The following is an 18,399-nucleotide window of genomic DNA, read 5'->3' on the forward strand; positions in this document are numbered from 1 at the left end:
TCGTAGTAGAAAATGAAAGCGGCTGACGAAAGTGACGTACTGCCCCGTTTTCTGTTTTGGGTCCTCTCGTAAGTTAGGAGAGACCACTTTAAACTGTTTTCTTGACGTTGGGAATCCTTAGGAGGACGGGCTAGTTCGGAAGCTGTGTTTACACCAATGTATGTGTGTTCGGAAGCTAATATGTGACTGCTCACACGATATATATGTATTTGGAGGCTCTAATTACTGAATGGAAACGCGCTTCGGGTAAAATGCACATTATTAAGCTTGACAATGGGCCCTAACTCACTGCCACCAGCCGAGCAGGGGTATGCGCGCGCGCGTGCGTACATCTTCACTATACCACCTATGGGGAGATCACTATCTTCCAATAACTCTACGGTATAGTCCCATCACGGTTCACTGACCTTAAAATGACATCTTGAGTCCACTTGTTATATATATTGTGTTATCTGGTTCCGTGTTGGATTAGCCAATCGAACATTAACAACCGGGACGGTCTGTTTATAACTCCAGTGGTCCTTGCTATCTTGTGTCCACCTCAAGGTACGGACCGAAGAGCCAGAGCTCAACCCCCCCCCCCCACCCGCAAGCACAAATAGGTGAGTACAAGCCCACAGGAATTCTAAGGGGGTTACTGCCTTGTAAATCAGTGTTTACCAATGTCACTTTGAATCATATTATTTTCCAATGTTACTCCGCTATTGCCGCCTCTTTGGCCACATCCACCCGCTAGGTCCACACAGTTTTATACTTTCACAGACTGAAACCGAAGCTTCGCTTTTTTACTATCACCAACTATCGCTGGAACAAGTTATTTAGCTATAGAATAATGGCCCTTAAGATCCGATTGTCCCCCATAGGCACTGCTTAGAAGTTCATAGACCCGTGTCTGCTAAGTTACATAGTTTGATGTGTTGCTATAGGGGGCTCGGTAGAGCAGACATTAAAATTCATTACATATATGACAAATATGCTGCAAACTCGTAATTATTTGCAAATTCACATTAATACATTATTTTATATCAACCATTTATATATCGTGAAAGTAGCGAATAAAAATTGATTAGAAGAGAAACCCTGTTTTTGTTGCATATTTCGACGTTTAAGCCGGATTAGAATTTAACGCAGTCTCCCATGACTATTGGCTGCTGACGGGAGGGTCTTCTAGCCAATCAGAGGCCGAATCCCATGACGCAATGTTTGGCATGCATCCCACATCGACTGACAGATGGAAGGTGAGATGGATAACGCCACGATTGTTGCCTGTTGAGGACCACGGAGAGACACTTAGACATCCTCCTAAGGTTTCTCGAAGGGCAAGAAAACGGTCAATTTAAAGTGGTCTCTCCTAAGCTACCAGAGGACCCAAAACAGAAAACGGGGCAGGACGTCACTTTCGCCAGTCGCTTCCATTTTCGAGTACGATCATTTTTAGCCTTATGTGACACATACGAGCGAAATGCGACGTTCTTTGTAGGAGGACAGGTTGTAGGAGGACGGGTTGTGGGATGACAGGTTGTAGGAGGACAGGTTGTAGGAGGACGGGTTGTGGGATGACAGGTTGTAGGGGGACAGGTTGTAGGAGGACGGGTTGTAGGAGGACAGGTTGCTTGGAGGACAGGTTGTGGGATGACAGGTTGTAGGGGGACAGGTTGCTTGGAGGACAGGTTGCTTGGAGGACAGGTTGCTTGGAGGACAGGTTGCTTGGAGGACAGGTTCCTTGGAGGACAAGTTCCTTTGAGGACAGGTTGCAGGATGACAGGTTGCAGGAGGACTGGTTGTAGGAGGACAGGTTGTAGGAGGACAAGCTGTAGGACAGGTTGCTTGGAGAACAGGTTGCTTGGAGGACAGGTTGTAGGGGGACAGGTTGCAGGAGGACAGGTTGTAGGAGGACAGGCTGTAGAGGGACAGGTTGCAGGAGGACAGGCTGCTGGAGGACAGGTTGCAGGAGGACAGGTTGCAGGAGGACAGGTTGTAGGAGGACAGGTTGCTTGGAGACTGTCACAACGCTTTGACGAAGATTCTCTCTCTTGGCGTTTATAGTTCAATTGGCTGGAAATTAGCCAATAAATTGTTCAGGCTAGGTTCAAGTTCAAGTATATTGAACAAATAAAATACATCTCAAGAGAATAGACCATCTTAAGCTATCTCTACCCTCGTTAAAGCTGATATAGCCAGCTTTCTTAATCTGTTAGTTTTGCTGCTGAGTATTTGTGTCATCACTCACCATTTTTTCATGAGTATTGATGAGTATTACATGTGGGTTTGTGTGGCTTTATAACCTGCTTGGTTCAGCTGCTCTCTTCAGAGGAACACTGTGTTGCGTTATTTTGTGTGTTCCGCTCTCACTGATTTTAGATACAGGGAGAATTGTTATATTTGGGAGGTGGGGGAGGGAGAAAGATAGCAATATGAGGGAAGGAATGAGGAATGAATATGAGAATGTGAGGAGCGATGGAGAGGGGACGTGAGTCCAGAAATGAAAGTGAAAACATTAAAGGTGGTGAGGGCTGAAAATAGGGGGGAGGATAGGGTTGAGAGTGGGGTGGGGAGGGTTGAGAATGGGGGTGGGGGGAGTGTGGAACAGGGGTGAAGGGAAGGGAGAGGAACGGTAGGATGAGGATAGATACCGATGGGATGGGTTAGGTGGGAGGGTTGGGTAAGGCAGTTGGAATATTCAGGTTTGATTAATTGGCTGATTGTATATGACCAGAAGTTGTTAATGGGAAGGATAGTAGGATACTGGAAGAGGTGGAGTGGGCAAGGATGTCAGACAATGTGATGGGAAGAAATGGGAAGGAGAAGAGTAGAGAGTAGAGTAGAGAGTAGGAAAGAAAAAGAGGAATGGGATTGGAAGGATAGTGAAGAAAGAACAAGAGAAAGAGCGCGGTAAGAAGCGAGAGTAGGAGAAAGATAGTAAGGAAGGAAAGGGTAGATGGAAGGAGTATAATGGAGAGGGAAAAGGGAGATGAGGAAGGAGAGGGAAAATATATTGGTGCAAGAGAGAGAGAGAGAGAGAGAGAGAGAAGAGAATGAAAGCAAATAAACAATTAGTGTAAACAAACGAATAGGGCAGAGGAAGATGGAAGGGGAGAAGGAAAGGTAAGCAATGAAGGAGGAAAGGAAAAGTGAACAAGGAATGAGAGGAAGACAATATTCAAATCCCAAAAATAAGATAAGAAAGAAAAAACATGGAAAAATGATAGCTTCTTCAAATTGGAAGACAGTCTGACAAAAACACATTGGTCGCAGCTGGAAAATCATGAATCAGAGAAATGTAATGAAATTTTCGTACCCGTTCAGGTGGTCAAAGAAGCGGAATGCACGGGAAGAAATTGTGGAAAATCCCATTAACCACATAGATCATGAACTGTAAATAGGAGCCAGTAATCACTGTTTTAATCTTCGAAAATAGTGATAAAATAAGTCACAGACGCAAAATAGGGGGCGAATGTAAGGCTTGCATACCGGAAATGGAGAATATATCTGAAGGGCAGAAAATCTCGGAGGGAGGGTATAATGATATGATAATGTAGATATAATGTAGATATGATAGAGTCCAATAGTCTCAGGAACTTTTACACCAGTTGATTGACAGTTGAGAGGTGGGGTCAAAGAGCCGTAGCTCAACCTCCCCAAGCACAATTAGGCGAGTACAACTAGATAACCACAATGACATTTGATAGCATAACGAATTCACACAAAGCGAAAACAAATACGAATCAACTTCATACAAACGTGAGAACACAAACACTAAAGAGATACTTCAGGAAAAACTCATTATTTAATAAAGAATAAAACATTCCTACAAATATGTATCAGCCGACATATTCTTAAATAAGAACCCATAAAACCCTTTCTTAGCGGGTTCAAGGTACCCACAGAGGTCTGGAGCAGTCGTCTCTGCCCTGGGCATTATGTCAACAATACCGAGTGGGAGATATTTTCCATGTTGTCGTGACATATTTTCCAAAGTTGTATCTCTTTATTTACTACTAGTTTTTGTTTGTTTTTGTATTAAATTGTATTAGTGGAAATGGCAGAATGCAGCCGAATCATATATCATACGCCGAGGGAATACCATTCCCCCATTAAGTTCATAAAATGCTCCCCTAATGTGATAACGAAGGTAGTGACGCGATAACCAAGAGATGACGCAAGGGTGGCGGTGACGCTAGCTCAAGGTAAGATGTCGGCGGAGTACATGTTCTCGCAGATCCCCACAAATGGTCGGGACTCTCGTGTTAGTCTTAGACAAACTCGCCCACGGCTCCTGGTGGCTGTGTTTACGCTCTTGTCTCCACACACACACACACACACACACTCGGTCGACAAACAAAAGCTTTCTACTCCGTGAACGAACTCAAACCTGTATGGCTGGCCTGGCCCGCTCCGGGGCTGGCCACTAGGAGCAAAAACATCTTTTCCTAATGTAACGAAGGAGAGTTAGAGGGAGGGAAGAAAAGAGAAAGGAACAATGTAGGAGAGAGAGAGAGAGAGAGAGAGAGAGAGAGAGAGAGAGAGAGAGAGAGAGAGAGAGAGAGAGAGAGAGAGAGAGAGAGAGAGAGAGAGAGAGAGATTTAGACAAGCAGAGCAGATTGAGATGGATCCTGTATGTATACCTGAGTTAATGTTGAGAGAACATAAAAGGAAGAGATTCAGTTCTCCCTGAATTCTCTCGTTTATTTTTAACTAAGACTAGAGTTCCTTTGGGATTGTTCCAACGTTCAGAATTAAATTACAATCTAAGAGATCCTACATCAGCTCATCTGAAGCCTGTTCTTAGAAACTCCTTTTGGTGAGCCATTTTATTTAATAGACATTAAGAATACAATTTAATTCTAAGAAACAGTGAAATAGGAGAACAGGATGAATCAGGAGCCAGGTGTATGTGGTTATCTTGAGATGATTTCGGGGCTTTAGTGTCCCCGCGGCCCGTTCCTCGACCAGACCTCCACCCCACAGGAAGCAGCCCGTGATAGCTGACTAACTCCCAGGTACCTATTTTACTGCTAGGTAACAAGGACATAGGGTGAAAGAAACTCTGCCCATTGTTTATCTCCGGCGCCCGGGATCGAACCCGGGACCACAGGATCATAAGTCCAGCGTGCTGTCCGCTCGGCCGACCGGTTCCCTGTGTGTTAAAACTTTCATCTGGTCAGTTGTCTTAATGTCACATATATCTACATATGGAGTAAATATGTTCCAAACGGGAGTCACCCGAGGCAGGAATGATCGCTGATGCAGTGAAGTCCTTAAGGCCAGCACGAGGCTGTTGACTGCTGAACGCCTTGTGTTGTAACTGCCAATTTCTGCGTCTCAAGGAAATTGGGACAGATGGGGAAATCTTTGAGAATATTTGTGTGGTACATTTGTGATTTGTGTGGGAGTCGGTCGGCCGAGCGGACAGCACGCTGGACTTGTGATCCTGTGGTCCTAGGTTCGATCCCAGGCGCCGGCGAGAAACTATGGGCAGAGTTTCTTTCACCCTATGCCCCTGTTACCTAGCAGTAAAATAGGTACCTGGGTGTTAGTCAGCTGTCACGGGCTGCTTCCTGGGGGTGGAGGCCTGGTCGAGGACCGGGCCGCGGGGACACTAAAACCCCGAAATCATCTCAAGATAACCTCAAGATCTCAAGATACATAGCAGTAAGTCCGCCGACATTTCTGCGATGTTGAAGGCTAGCAATCCGTCCTCTTAAAAATAACGTCACTTTTCGCCCTATGGCCAAATTTGGACGTAATTTGAAATGAAATCGACTCACAAAAGTGACGTACTGTTCCGTTTTCTGTTTGAGTCGTCCGGCTTACTCGGTAAGGTTAGAAGAGGAAACTTTCAATTAACGTTTTTCATAACGTTCTGAAACTTTATGAGAATTTCCTGCCTACCTAACCTACCAGAGGACCCTTAACTTACTATTGTTGAAAAAAATCCCAAATTTATTTTCATTTTTTTTTCAAATTACGTCCATTTTCGGCCATACGGGCAAACGGCCTAAAGCGACGTTATTTTTAAGAGGACCGGTTGCGACTCCAGACTTGAGAGGAATTTTCTGCTCGATTTTCCACTTTGCTCAAACTTCTGTCAAATGAGAGGACACAGGCCGAGAAGATAAGTATTCCGTCAGACAAATAGATATATAGAATAATAGATAGAAGGCTGGTTGTTAAGTAGATAGAGAGCTGGTTATCAAGTAGATAGAGAGCTGGTTATCAAGTAGATAGAGAGCTGGTTATCAAGTCGATAGAGAGCTGGTTATCAAGTAGATCGAGAGCTGGTTATCAAGTAGATAGAGAGCTGGTTATCAAGTAGATAGAGAGCTGGTTATCAAGTAGATAGAGAGCTGGTTATCAAGTAGATAGAGAGCTGGTTATCAAGTAGATAGAGAGCTGGTTATCAAGTAGATAGAGAGCTGGTTATCAAGTAGATAGGTATTACTCTTAGATAAGTAGGTAGGGAGGCTGATAAGCAAGCAGGTATCGTAGACAGGTAGACATGTACAAGGTAACATTGTAGACATATATTGAGGTAAGTTAGACATATAAGGCGTTAGAGGTAGACAGAGAAGTAGTGAAGTAGATAGGGCGATAGCGAGGTACAAAAACAGGTAGTGAAGTAGACAGGGGGATGCAGTAGACAGGACGATAGCGAGGTACAAAAACAGGTAGTGAGGTTTCTTAAGGAAACTAAATATAAAACTGCGTTGATACGTTTGACTGTTGTGGTTGGTCGTTCACTCCTGATGGGTGTTAGCTACCGTGAACACATTTCCTTCTCCTATAACACACCCCTCAGCCCCCTTCCTCCTCCCTCTTTCCTTCCCCCTCCCTCTTCCCCCCCCCCCCTTCCCCCTTGGTGGGCTATTTTAGCCCTCCCGGATACGCTACTTGGTACTTTTTTTTGTTACTTTGTGGCAAAAGGTGCCATGATAGAACACATTATATGACAATAATTGCAGGAGTGGAGGGTCAAGCGCTTCCGTGCTTGTTCCTGCTACCGCACCTCCGTAGGGGTGGGGTGAGGCGGTGGGGGGATTGATGGGGGTGTGATGGGGTGTGTGTGGGGCAGGTGGAGGGGAATTGAAGAGGTGAGGGAGTTGGGGGGGGGGGGGGAAGGAGCAGTTAGGAACTCTCTGAAGGTCGTTGATTTTAGGTGGACTCACCTATTTGTATTTTTCTACTATGTGGCTGCCAGATCGAGCTTCAGATATTGGACCTTATGGTATGGTCTTGCGAGCTGTAGCTCCTGGGTCGTGGTGGTGGCAATCGAGGGATTTCTCCCCTCTTGTTTTTGTTAGTGTGACGGTAACGCGTTGGTGTTCGGCTGTTCAAAGCTAGGGGTATGGCCTCGTCACATAGAATTAAAAAAAAATAGAAAATCTGGAACTTCGTCTGTGGTAAGGTAAGGAGAAGACACACAAAACACAAGTAAATTTTAACAATGCAATTTTAATTACGTTAGATAAACAAAACATGAATAAAATGGACATACAAATTCGTATAATAAAATCAATCAATCAAAATAATAAGAATAATTAAATGGAAAAAATGAAAAGTTACGTTAAGACAAGTGAGCAATAACAAGCTGTGCAATATATAATAAAATGAGAGGTGCGGGAATATTGGCTTTAAGCTATCACCTCTCTTAGTACACTTAAGCCAAAGCTCAGTCTACCAGGAAGAAGTGTTAACCGTATGAAAGCACTGAATATTCTGAGGACTGAGGTCGTGGCGGCCCCAGACATCAAGTAGTATGGGGGGGGTGGAGTGCAGTTGCAGCCAGACCGGCGGCCAATCAGCGAGTAGCCGGCAACAAGACAGGTAGTTTGGCGGTTTGAGGCTGAGCAGGTGTCCCTGGCTGCATACGTTTTGCGCTCTGGCAAACCTTGGAGATGTTGTTGTCGTTGTTGGACATTTCTTTCATAGTAGTTTTATATATTTGTAGTGACGTATTTTTGGAGGGAAGAGCAGGCTCAATCTCTTGAAGGAGATTATCGTCACATTAGTATCCTCCCTAAGCCCTATGACAAGACTTGTGCTCAAAGGTCCTAATAAATTTTACTGGTAAAAAGTGTTATTAGTTGATAGCACCCCATAGATTAGTTAATACAGCCCCTTAGATGGCTGTAATCAGCGGTGCTAGGGGTGTCTCTCTCTCTGTCTCTCTCTTTCTCTGTATCTTTCTCTGTCTCTCTTTCTCTGTCTCTCTTTCTCTGCCTCTCTTTCTCTGTCTCTCTTTCTCTGTCTCTCTTTCTCTGTCTCTCTCTCTCTCTCTCTCTCTCTCTCTCTCTCTCTCTCTCTCTCTCTCTCTCTCTCTCTCTCTCTCTCTCTCTCTCTCTCTCTCTCTCTCTCTCTCTCTCTCTCTCCCTCTCTCTCTCTCTCTCTCTCTCTCTGTCTCTCTCTCCCCCCTCTCCCTCCCACGCCTTCCTCCTTTCCTTCCCCCCTTCCATCCTCCCTTCTTTCCTCTCCGTCTCCCCTCCAGTTCTCTCCCACTCATGTCCCTCGATGCGCAACGACTCGAGCAAACAATGCAAAGCTGAACTTTAAATTGGTTAAATACCCAGAAATGTCAAGTTCAAACTGGCTCTTATGAACTTTGAGGAGCTAAGTAAGGCCAAGCTGAAAGTTAATGGGTCAGACTTCACTGAGACCTTTGTTTATAGACTGTCCAGCTTATCCAAAAACCATTACCCAAGACTCTTGAAACTAATAGACCCGTAGATTCAGACTTTCATTTCTAAGAACAGTAGGAAAGTCTTGAGTCCACTACAAGTTTCAGCTAACACTACAAGTGTTTAGTTTAGTATAAACATAAACCTTTGAAGTGTAAACATAACTTTCCTTTAAGCGTACATGCGAGTACTGGAGACTCTAAACATTATGATTAGTGACTATTGTGTTACTTAATAATTTGCACCTTATACTTAATATAAATTGTTTTTATATACGTGTTTACGACAGGTTTAAATAAGGGAAGCAAAATATACCGTGCTAGAACGTTGGTGCCACTGGGAAAAAAAACACTAAATTGGAAAGTTAACTATATAAGGAAAGTTGAAGATTCTGGGAAAAGAAAAGATCATCTGAGATTAATTGAAGGATTTTCTTTGAAGTGTTTTGTCATGTGGAAGTGTTTTCCTCATTTACATGTTTGTAAAAGATGTTTTCTGACCTCTTTTACAAAGTGTCAAAAAAAAAAATCGCTATATTGAGTGGAAAACTTATAGGACTTACTCTAACATTGTTGAGGACAGGAAACTCAGTATATCTATCGAGGTCTCGCTTGGTTAATGTCAGCATCTCACTAACAATAACTGAGATATACAAACACAGAGATGTATATATACCCGCGTCTCGGTGTATACCGTACAGTAGGGTACTGTAGTTATACCCATATGACTTGCTTTACGTAAATATAATAACAAATAATTAAAACTTCAATGTGAATCTGGCAGCCAAACAGGAGTCAAATCAAAACCAAAGTTAAAACAAAAAACTTATTTAATAAAACAAAATAAAAGTTACTTTGACACCTGCAATAAAACTGGCTATGTACCTGTAACTTAGAAGACAAAAGTACAGTAAAATTACAAACACTAATTTCAACTTAAAATGACCCGGATAAAAAGTATAAAAATACAGCACTACCATTTATCATCCCAGATAACACAATTGTTATCTGGGATGATAACAACTCTGTAAGAGTTGTTAACACAACTCTTACAGAGTTGTGTACCTCAACTCCTTATCCCTATTACGAAGCCAATAGGACTGGCTTCGTGAATTAAACTTATGACATTCTCAAGCAAGGACAAAAGTCGACATGATCCCAACGTACAAGATACAATGGGAAATTTATAAAGTGGATTCAAACACACTTTTACCAGATAAGCGAACACTGGAACGAAGAGCAAAAGTGGAAGTTGGAAACACAGATAAATCAGAGGATTGTAACGGATATGATGACTAAGATTTGTGATAGGACGGAGGGAAGGAGTGGTGCCCCAACTACTTAAGCTATCGGGGATCGAACGATGACCTGTAATAAGCGAGGTGCATCGCTGTACCGACCAGTCCAAGTGGTTGGTAGTGAGAGTGGTAAACATGTAGTAGGAGCTGGAACTAGGAGGAGTAGCTGTAACTACCCTTCCCCATCTTCAAGACTAGTATGATAGTGTTCTGAATAGTATGGAGGCATCTTACTGTGGGTGGGGGCCCGAGAGCTAAATCACACACACACACACACACACACACACACACACACACACACACACACACACACACACACGACCAAAGAGCCAGAGCTCAACCCCCGCAAACACAACTTGGTGAGTACACTCAAACATACACTCACACACTCACACTTATACTCACAAGCATTGTGTGTGATTGTGAGTTTCACTAACAAGCATTCCTTGTAAAGTACTAGAAAGATTAATCAGGTTAAGACTTATTATACACACTTAGAGAAAGTTAGGTTTAAAAACACACACAACATGGGTTTGAGAGAGGGAAATCCTGCCTTACAAACCTTTTGGAATTCTATGATAAAGTAACAAGAATAAGGCAGGACAGAGAAGTTGGGCAGACTGCATATTTCTGGACTGCCAAAAAGCCTTTGATAGAGTACCGCCCAAGAGACTGTTATTTAAACTTGAGAGGCAGGCGGGAATAAGCGGAAAGCCGTAGGAACTACCTAACAGGGAGGAGCCAGAGAGTAACAGTCAGGGGCGAGAAGTCGGACTGGCGAACAGTAACGAGTGGAGTACCTCAAGGATCGGTGCTGGGACCAGTTCTGTTTCTAATATACGTGAATGACATGTTTACAGGAGTACAGTCCTATATGTCGATGATCGCAGATGACGCGAAATTAATAAGACGAGTTGTGACAGATGAGGATTGTAGGATACTCCAAGAGGACTTGAACAAGCTGCAGAGATGGTCAGAGTTGGAATTCAACACGAGCAAATGTAAAGTTATGGAAATGGGATCAGGTGACAGGCGACCAAAGGGACAGTACACAATGAAGGGGAACAGCCTACCTGTGACAACGCGAGAAAGAGACCTGGGCGTGGACGTAACACCTAATCTAACTCCTGAGGCACATAAAATCGGATAACGACAGCAGCGTTATCTACGCTAGCAACAGTTAGAACATCATTCAGAAACCTAAGTAAGGAGGCATTTGGAGCGCTTTACACTGCCTACGTGAGACCAGTCTTAGAGTATGCCGCGCTATCATGGAGTCCCCATTTGAAGAAACACATAAGAAAACAGGTAAAGGTTCAAAAATTTGCGACGAGGCTCGTCCTAGAGTTACGAGGGATGGGGGCATGAAGAGCGACTGAAGGAACTGAACCTTACGACACTAGAAAAAGGAGGAAATGGACGATATGATACAAACATAAAATACTCAGGGGGACTGATAGAGTGGAAATAGACGAAATGTTCACACTGAATACCAACAGAACGAGGGGACATGGGTGGAAGCTGGAAACCCAGATAAGTCACAGAGATGTTAGAAAATTTTCTTTTAGCGTGAGAGTAGTGGAAAAATGGAATGCACTTAAGAAGAAGGTTGTTGAAGCAAACACTATTCTTAATTTTTAAAACTTGATATAGTAGGGAAATAAGACAGGAGTGATTGGTTTAACAACCGGTGCTAGAAAGGTGGGATCCAAAAGCCAATGCTCGTTCCTGCAGGCACAAATAGGCGAGTACAAATAGGTAAGTACATATATTCTCACCCATGGCCACACCCACACACTCCCCACCACCCATGGCCACATCCACACACTCCCCAACACCCATGGCCACACCCACACACTCCCCATCACCCATGGCCACACCCACACACTCCCCACCACCCTTGGCCACACCCACACACTCCCCAACACCCATGGCCACACCCACACACTCCCCAACACCCATGGCCACACCCACACACTCCCCACCACCCTTGGCCACACCCACACACTCCCCAACACCCATGGCCACACCCACACACTCCCCAACACCCATGGCCACACCCACACACTCCCCACCACCCTTGGCCACACCCACACACTCCCCAACACCCATGGCCACACCCACACACTCCCCACCACCCTTGGCCACACCCACACACTCCCCATCACCCATGGTCACATCCACACACTCCCCACCACCCATGGCTACACCCACACACTCCCCACCACCCTTGGCCACATCCACACACTCCCCAACACCCATGGCCACACCCACACACTCCCCACCACCCTTGGCCACATCCACACACTCCCCAACACCCATGGCCACACCCACACACTCCCCACCACCCTTGGCCACACCCACACACTCCCCATCACTCATGGTCACACCCTCACACTCCCCATCACCCATGGCCACACCCACACACTCCCCACCACCCATGGCCACACCCACACACTCCCCACCACCCATGGCTACACCCACACACTCCCCATCACCCATGGCCACACCCACACACTCCCCATCACCCTTGGCCACACCCACACACTCCCCAACACCCACGGCCACACCCACACACTCCCCAACACCCACGGCCACACCCACACACTTCCCAACACCCATGGCCACACCCACACACTCCCCAACACCCATGGCTACACCCACACACTCCCCAACACCCATGGCCACACCCACACACTCCCCACCACCCATGGCCACACCCACACACTCCCCAACACCCACGGCCACACCCACACACTCCCCAACACCCATGGCCACACCCACACACTCCCCATCACCCATGGCCACACCCACACACTCCCCAACACCCATGGCCACACCCACCCCCACCCCAACACCCACACTTTGACACCAATGACCGTGAACTTTGCGGAACTTAATGGGGGTAGTGATGGGGGTGTTTGTGTCGGTGTTGTGTTAAGGGGAACGCTCTGAAATGGGGGGAAAATGGGGGAAATAGGTTGGTGGGGGAGGGGAAGGGGCGCCGTAGCGAAATATGTCCTTCATGGCTCGTTGTTCGAGCGATGACAGCCAGTTGACGGCTATAAAGGTGGTTTCACCCACCACAACTCACATATTCCTGTCTGTCTGTCTGCTTCCGTCACTCTGTCCATTATTGTGATTGCGTGGCCTTCATCCTGTCCATTGATCTCTGTCTTCCTGTCTGTCACGACCACGACATACAGGACACAGTACAGCTCCTGTGATGCAAATTTCATTCATTTTATCTTCATTCTTGAACGCGTGTGAAATACAGTTCCCTCCGTGGTTCAGTGGTAAGACACTCGCCTGGCGTCACCCGAGCGCTTTGGCTAGGGTTCGTATCCTGGCCGGGGGAGGGGGGGGGGGATTGACTGGGCGCCAATCCTTAACTGTAGCCTCTGTTTACCCAACAGTAAAATGGGTACCTGTTTGTTAAACGATTTGGCAGGTCGTGTATATATATATATATATATATATATATATATATATATATATATATATATATATATATATATATATATATATATATATATACATATATATATATATATATATATATATATATACATATATATATATATATATATATATATATATATATATATATATATATATATGTATATATATATATATATATATATATATATATATAAATTTGAAATTATTTCATGCGTCTATTTAAAATTACAATATAATCCAATTTTGGCTAGAATTCTAATTCCAATTTTTATTTTTATTCCGAATACATTATAGTGAAATTATAGGTATAATTATAGGGAGATGTTGAAATTACAGGCACTCATAAGATCATGGGTAAATAGTAGACACAATTATAGGGACAGACTTCGCTATTCAGATGCGAACGACTTATCAGCCTCGTCTCACTAGCGAGATAGCTGTGGTATGAGCACACAGTGAGGGGGAACCATGGCCAACCAGCTGGATCATAGGGGGATCGAGCGACGACCTGCAAGAAGCACGATTGTCGCTCTACCGACCAATTTAAGTGGATCTTGGACCCTTTAGCGAGAATAAGTGTAAAGCATTAAATCATCGCAGAATGAACAAGTTCTCTGACTCCCAGTTTGTCTTACTCTATCTACTGTCGTTGGCAACCATCTCAGCTTCCCAGTTTCATATTCCTTCCCGCCCTCCGTCTTCTCTATTCACCGTCTCCCGCCGTGTGACCCCGTCTTGACACGGACCTATTCCGACGGCACTGAGCTACAAGGAAAACCTTCACTGCGCTTCGGGTTGGATATTGTCTGCTCGTTCTAGCATTTCTTTTTTCTTTTGTTATTTTTTCTCTGAAGGATCGAGTTCCAAGGACGGTGGGATACAATGGCTTATAGAAGGTCCGATTTTCTCTCTCCTTTGTTACAAGGAAGAGAGTTCTGGCCATTTATTTTCGCAGAGAGAGTTCTGCTAGCTACTTGGGCTGAGTGAATATCCTTCCTCACTGTATATACATTATCTCTAGTTCCCTGAATCCGGATTGAATTCGTTCTGGGTTTCTGTAAACGCTTGGGTGATCAACTTGTTGTTCCGCAAGCTACGTGGTCGTGGCAGGCTTCTGTCGATTAATTAAAGCTGGCATAGCTTGCGTCTTCCTGAGATCCCAGCAAGCTCTCTCTCTCTCTAGAATTTGCATTCTTCAATCTGTAGACCCGGATGCAAATTGAGCTACAAGAACTCTCTCTTTGTTAATGTTTCCCATAAGCATAATCTTACTTTCTTTTCCTGAGGGGAAAAGCTTACTTCTTACTCCTTATTCATGATGGTGTTTTAATTTTTTTTAACTCCTTTTGTTTCAAAGGAAATTACTTCTCTAAGATTTTTTTCAGTGTTGTATTTGGTTCCCCTCTATAACCAGTTGTTATTGTACAGTAAAATATAATGTACATTATGTATTTCTTAACATTAATACACGTTCCTCTTTATGGGTCTGTCAGGGTGGAGAGGGTGATATCTACTCTTATGATTTTGTCAGGTATATGATATCTTCTTTTTCTGGGTCTGCCAGGTGGGTGATATCTTCTGTATGCGTCTATTTCTCTCATGAATCCTATTGCATTTATCAATTAATCAGCTGAAGGGAAATTTAACTCGGTCCTCCATTGAGGTTCATGGTCACATTTCTGCGATCAGAAACCATTTCTACAGTGGCATTTAGAGTGGCATACACACTGGAGTGGAACCTAGAACGGAGCCTGGCATGGAACCTGAAATGGAACCTGAATTGCAAACTCAATGCTCCTCATACCATTTTAAACAATTTTGTTCGTGTTTATCAGTGTCTCTCTGAACCTCTACATTTGTAGTTACTGTTTGTGTCGACATAATTTAGCATTTATCTCGTAGCCTTTCTAACGAATCTATTTTTCTTCTAATATATCTACTATATAAATATATTTCTCTTTAAGACACACATACATACATATCTCCAGTGATCCCCCCGAACGCTGTCCACTCTGCCACGAGGCCTCCAAGCAGGTCTGAGGTCTGTGACTTCTACATCTGCCAACCTCAGTTTCTGGATTATGAACTGTCTGCGGCCATTCCATCAGTTTCTCCCGTTGTCCCATATCAGTGTTTTTCGTCAGTGTCATTAACTGAGCCATCAGTGTCATTAACTGAGCCATCAGTGTCATTAACTGAGCCATCAGTGTCATTAACTGGGCCGTCAGTGTCATTAACTCAGCCATCAGTGTCATTAACTCAGCCATCAGTGTCATTAACTGAGCCATCAGTGTCATTAACTCAGCCATCAGTGTCATTAACTCAGCCATCAGTGCCATTAACTCGGCCATTAGTGTCATTAACTCAGCCATCAGTGTCATTAACTGAGCCATCAGTGTCATTAACTGAGCCATCAGTGTCATTAACTCAGCCATCAGTGTCATTAACTCAGCCATCAGTGCCATTAACTTGGCCATCAGTGTCATTAACTCAGCCATCAGTGTCATTAACTCAACCATCAGTGTCATTAACTCAGCCATCAGTGCCATTAACTCGGCCATCAGTGTCATTAACTCAGCCATCAGTGTCATTAACTCAGCCATCAGTGTCATTAACTCAGCCATCAGTGTCATTAACTCAGCCATCAGTGCCCTTAACTCAGCCATCAGTGCCATTAACTCAGCCATCAGTGCCATTAACTCAGCCATCAGTGTCATTAACTCAGTCATCAGTGCCATTAACTCAGCCATCAGTGCCATTAACTCAGCCATCAGTGCCATTAACTCAGCCATCAGTGCCATTAACTCAGCCATCAGTGCCATTAACTCAGCCATCAGTGCCATTAACTCAGCCATCATATACTTAGCCTGGTTGCAGCGAGGAATCCAAGAAGATGGACCAACACGAACAGTCAAGTGAATGTTATGAGTGTGAACAGTCACACTCATTGCGGCGTGACTGTCATTCTTCAACTATATTGCTTACTTCCTTTTTATATAAACATTTTGATGACTTTCATTGAATCGTGTTGTTCCGCTTGCTCATTGAAATACTAAAAGATTTAAATTAGTTATTCCGTTGGTGTCCTAGATCCGGATTCATCCTTGGATCCGGATTCATCCTTGGATCCGGATTCATCCTTGGTAGAGTTTCCGACAACGACTCATGACTGTCTCGAGGTTGTTTTCCCCTGTGTCTGGTTTCTGCTAAAGTGGTTTCAATGACATACGCAGAACACCTTCCCGCCGGAGGGTGATTAATGTCTGCGTTCCTCGTTCCTGGAATCCGGATGTTTCCGCGCCAATATTCTGGAGACCTCGCGTGCTTGGATGAGATATGAGTCACAATAACGTGGCTAAAGTAAGTTGACCAGACCACACACTAGAAGGTGAAGGGACGACGACGTTTTGGTCTGTCCTGGACTATTCTCAAGTCGATTGTGAATGGTCCAGGACGGACCGAAACAACGTCGTCGTCGTCCCTTCACCTTCTAGTGTGTGGTCTGCTCAACTTGGATGAGATATATATACCCTCACTGAGTGAGTGCACAAACAGTTTAGTGGAAGTCGTTGGTGGTGTGCCGACGATGTGTCATAGGGATTTTGCTGTATACAGGTGAAGTTTTTTTTTTGTTTTTAATATTTTATAGTGTTTAGTATCTTCTTCTATCTTGAGGTTATCTTGAGATGATTTCGGGGCTTTTTTAGTGTCCCCGCGGCCCGGTCCTCGACCAGGCCTCCACTCCCAGGAAGCAGCCCGTGACAGCTGACTAACACCCAGGTACCTATTTTACTGCTAGGTAACAAGGGCATAGGGTGAAAGAAACTCTGCCTATTGTTTCTCGCCGGCGCCTGGGATCGAACCCAGGACCACAGGATCACAAGTTCCAGCGTGCTGTCCGCTCGGCTGACTGGCTAGTAAGGTTAATGTGTTATAGGGCTGATGTTCATGAGTGATTATATTGGCTTAAAACGTTAATTGCGAGAGATGTTTAATAGGCGGCCGTTTTGCAGGGACCTGACACGTTTCAGCACGCAATCATAGCCGTTTCAGAAGGCAAACAGCAGTTAAGGAACTGTTGTTTGCCGTTAATGAAACAGGTCATGAAAGAGAACAAAATATGACAAGCACACAGAAAACGACAGAGAGGTGTGCGAAGACATGAAGAGAATACAGGAGGTCGTCACAATAGAGCTCGAGGAAGTGCTTGAAAGGATCGAGACGGTGTTGAGCCGAGGAGATACTGGAGGACATTGTGATTACCAACAATGAGAACGTCTGCCGGAACTAGATGGAGATATGTCTATTGAGCCCCGCAGAATCTGTATATGTAGAAAATGGCAACCAACATAATGTCATTGTAAGAGGGAAGACTAAACTATTAGCCTTTTGTCTTTACGTTGCATAGCATGCAAGGTGATGAAAAAGGTTGCAAGGAAAACTTGTAGCAAATCTGGTGTGTAAAGACTTCGTAATACATCGCCAACACGTGTTGATTATCTTATCTTATCTCTCGAACCTAATTATAATTACAAGCAGTCTGAATTCAGACCAGTAAAGGAGGTGGTGGGCAGATGGTATATTTAGGACTGCCAGGAAGCCTTCGATACAGTGCCTGGCAACAAACTGTGTTCTTAAGATGGAGGAGGAGGCATAGGTGAGAGGGAAGGTGCTCCAGTGAATAAGTAAATATATGATCAACAGACAACAGCAAGTCACACTTAAGGGTGACAAGAGAGGTTAGGTGACGCCATCGGAGTCCTACAGGGCTCTGTACTCTAGCCTAACCTGTTCCTGATTTATTTAAATTCCGAAAAAAAAAATAATTTCAGTTAATGTGTGCTGATAATGCAACAATTATGAGGAGAGGATATCAGGAGAAAGCACTAAGCAATTAGGACTTGAAAGCATTTGGAAGACATACACACACAAATCACAATAGCGTGATATATCAAATGAATAAAT

At 44.3% G+C, this 18,399-nt stretch overlaps 1 protein-coding gene across 1 annotated transcript; it reads left to right on the forward strand.

The window, feature by feature from the left end:
• The first annotated feature begins 9,826 nt into the window (after positions 1-9,826).
• On the forward strand, positions 9,827-16,300 carry LOC138371549 (zonadhesin-like). The gene is made up of 2 exons (XM_069336428.1): positions 9,827-9,953; positions 15,423-16,300. The coding sequence occupies exons 1-2, from the start codon at positions 9,827-9,829 to the stop codon at positions 16,298-16,300; spliced, it is 1,005 nt and encodes a 334-aa protein (XP_069192529.1).
• Positions 16,301-18,399: the final 2,099 nt, after the last annotated feature.

This window comes from Procambarus clarkii, chromosome 36 (genome assembly GCF_040958095.1).
Source record: "Procambarus clarkii isolate CNS0578487 chromosome 36, FALCON_Pclarkii_2.0, whole genome shotgun sequence".
NCBI lineage: Eukaryota > Metazoa > Arthropoda > Malacostraca > Decapoda > Cambaridae > Procambarus > Procambarus clarkii.

Bases quoted from the DNA above. Each gene is read 5' to 3' on its own strand.
- LOC138371549 (XM_069336428.1), top strand. From the start codon at position 9,827: ATGATCCCAACGTACAAGATACAATGGGAAATTTATAAAGTGGATTCA. The intron at 9,954-15,422 runs GTAACGGATATG...ACATATCTCCAG, and splicing joins CACAGATAAATCAGAGGATT to TGATCCCCCCGAACGCTGTC.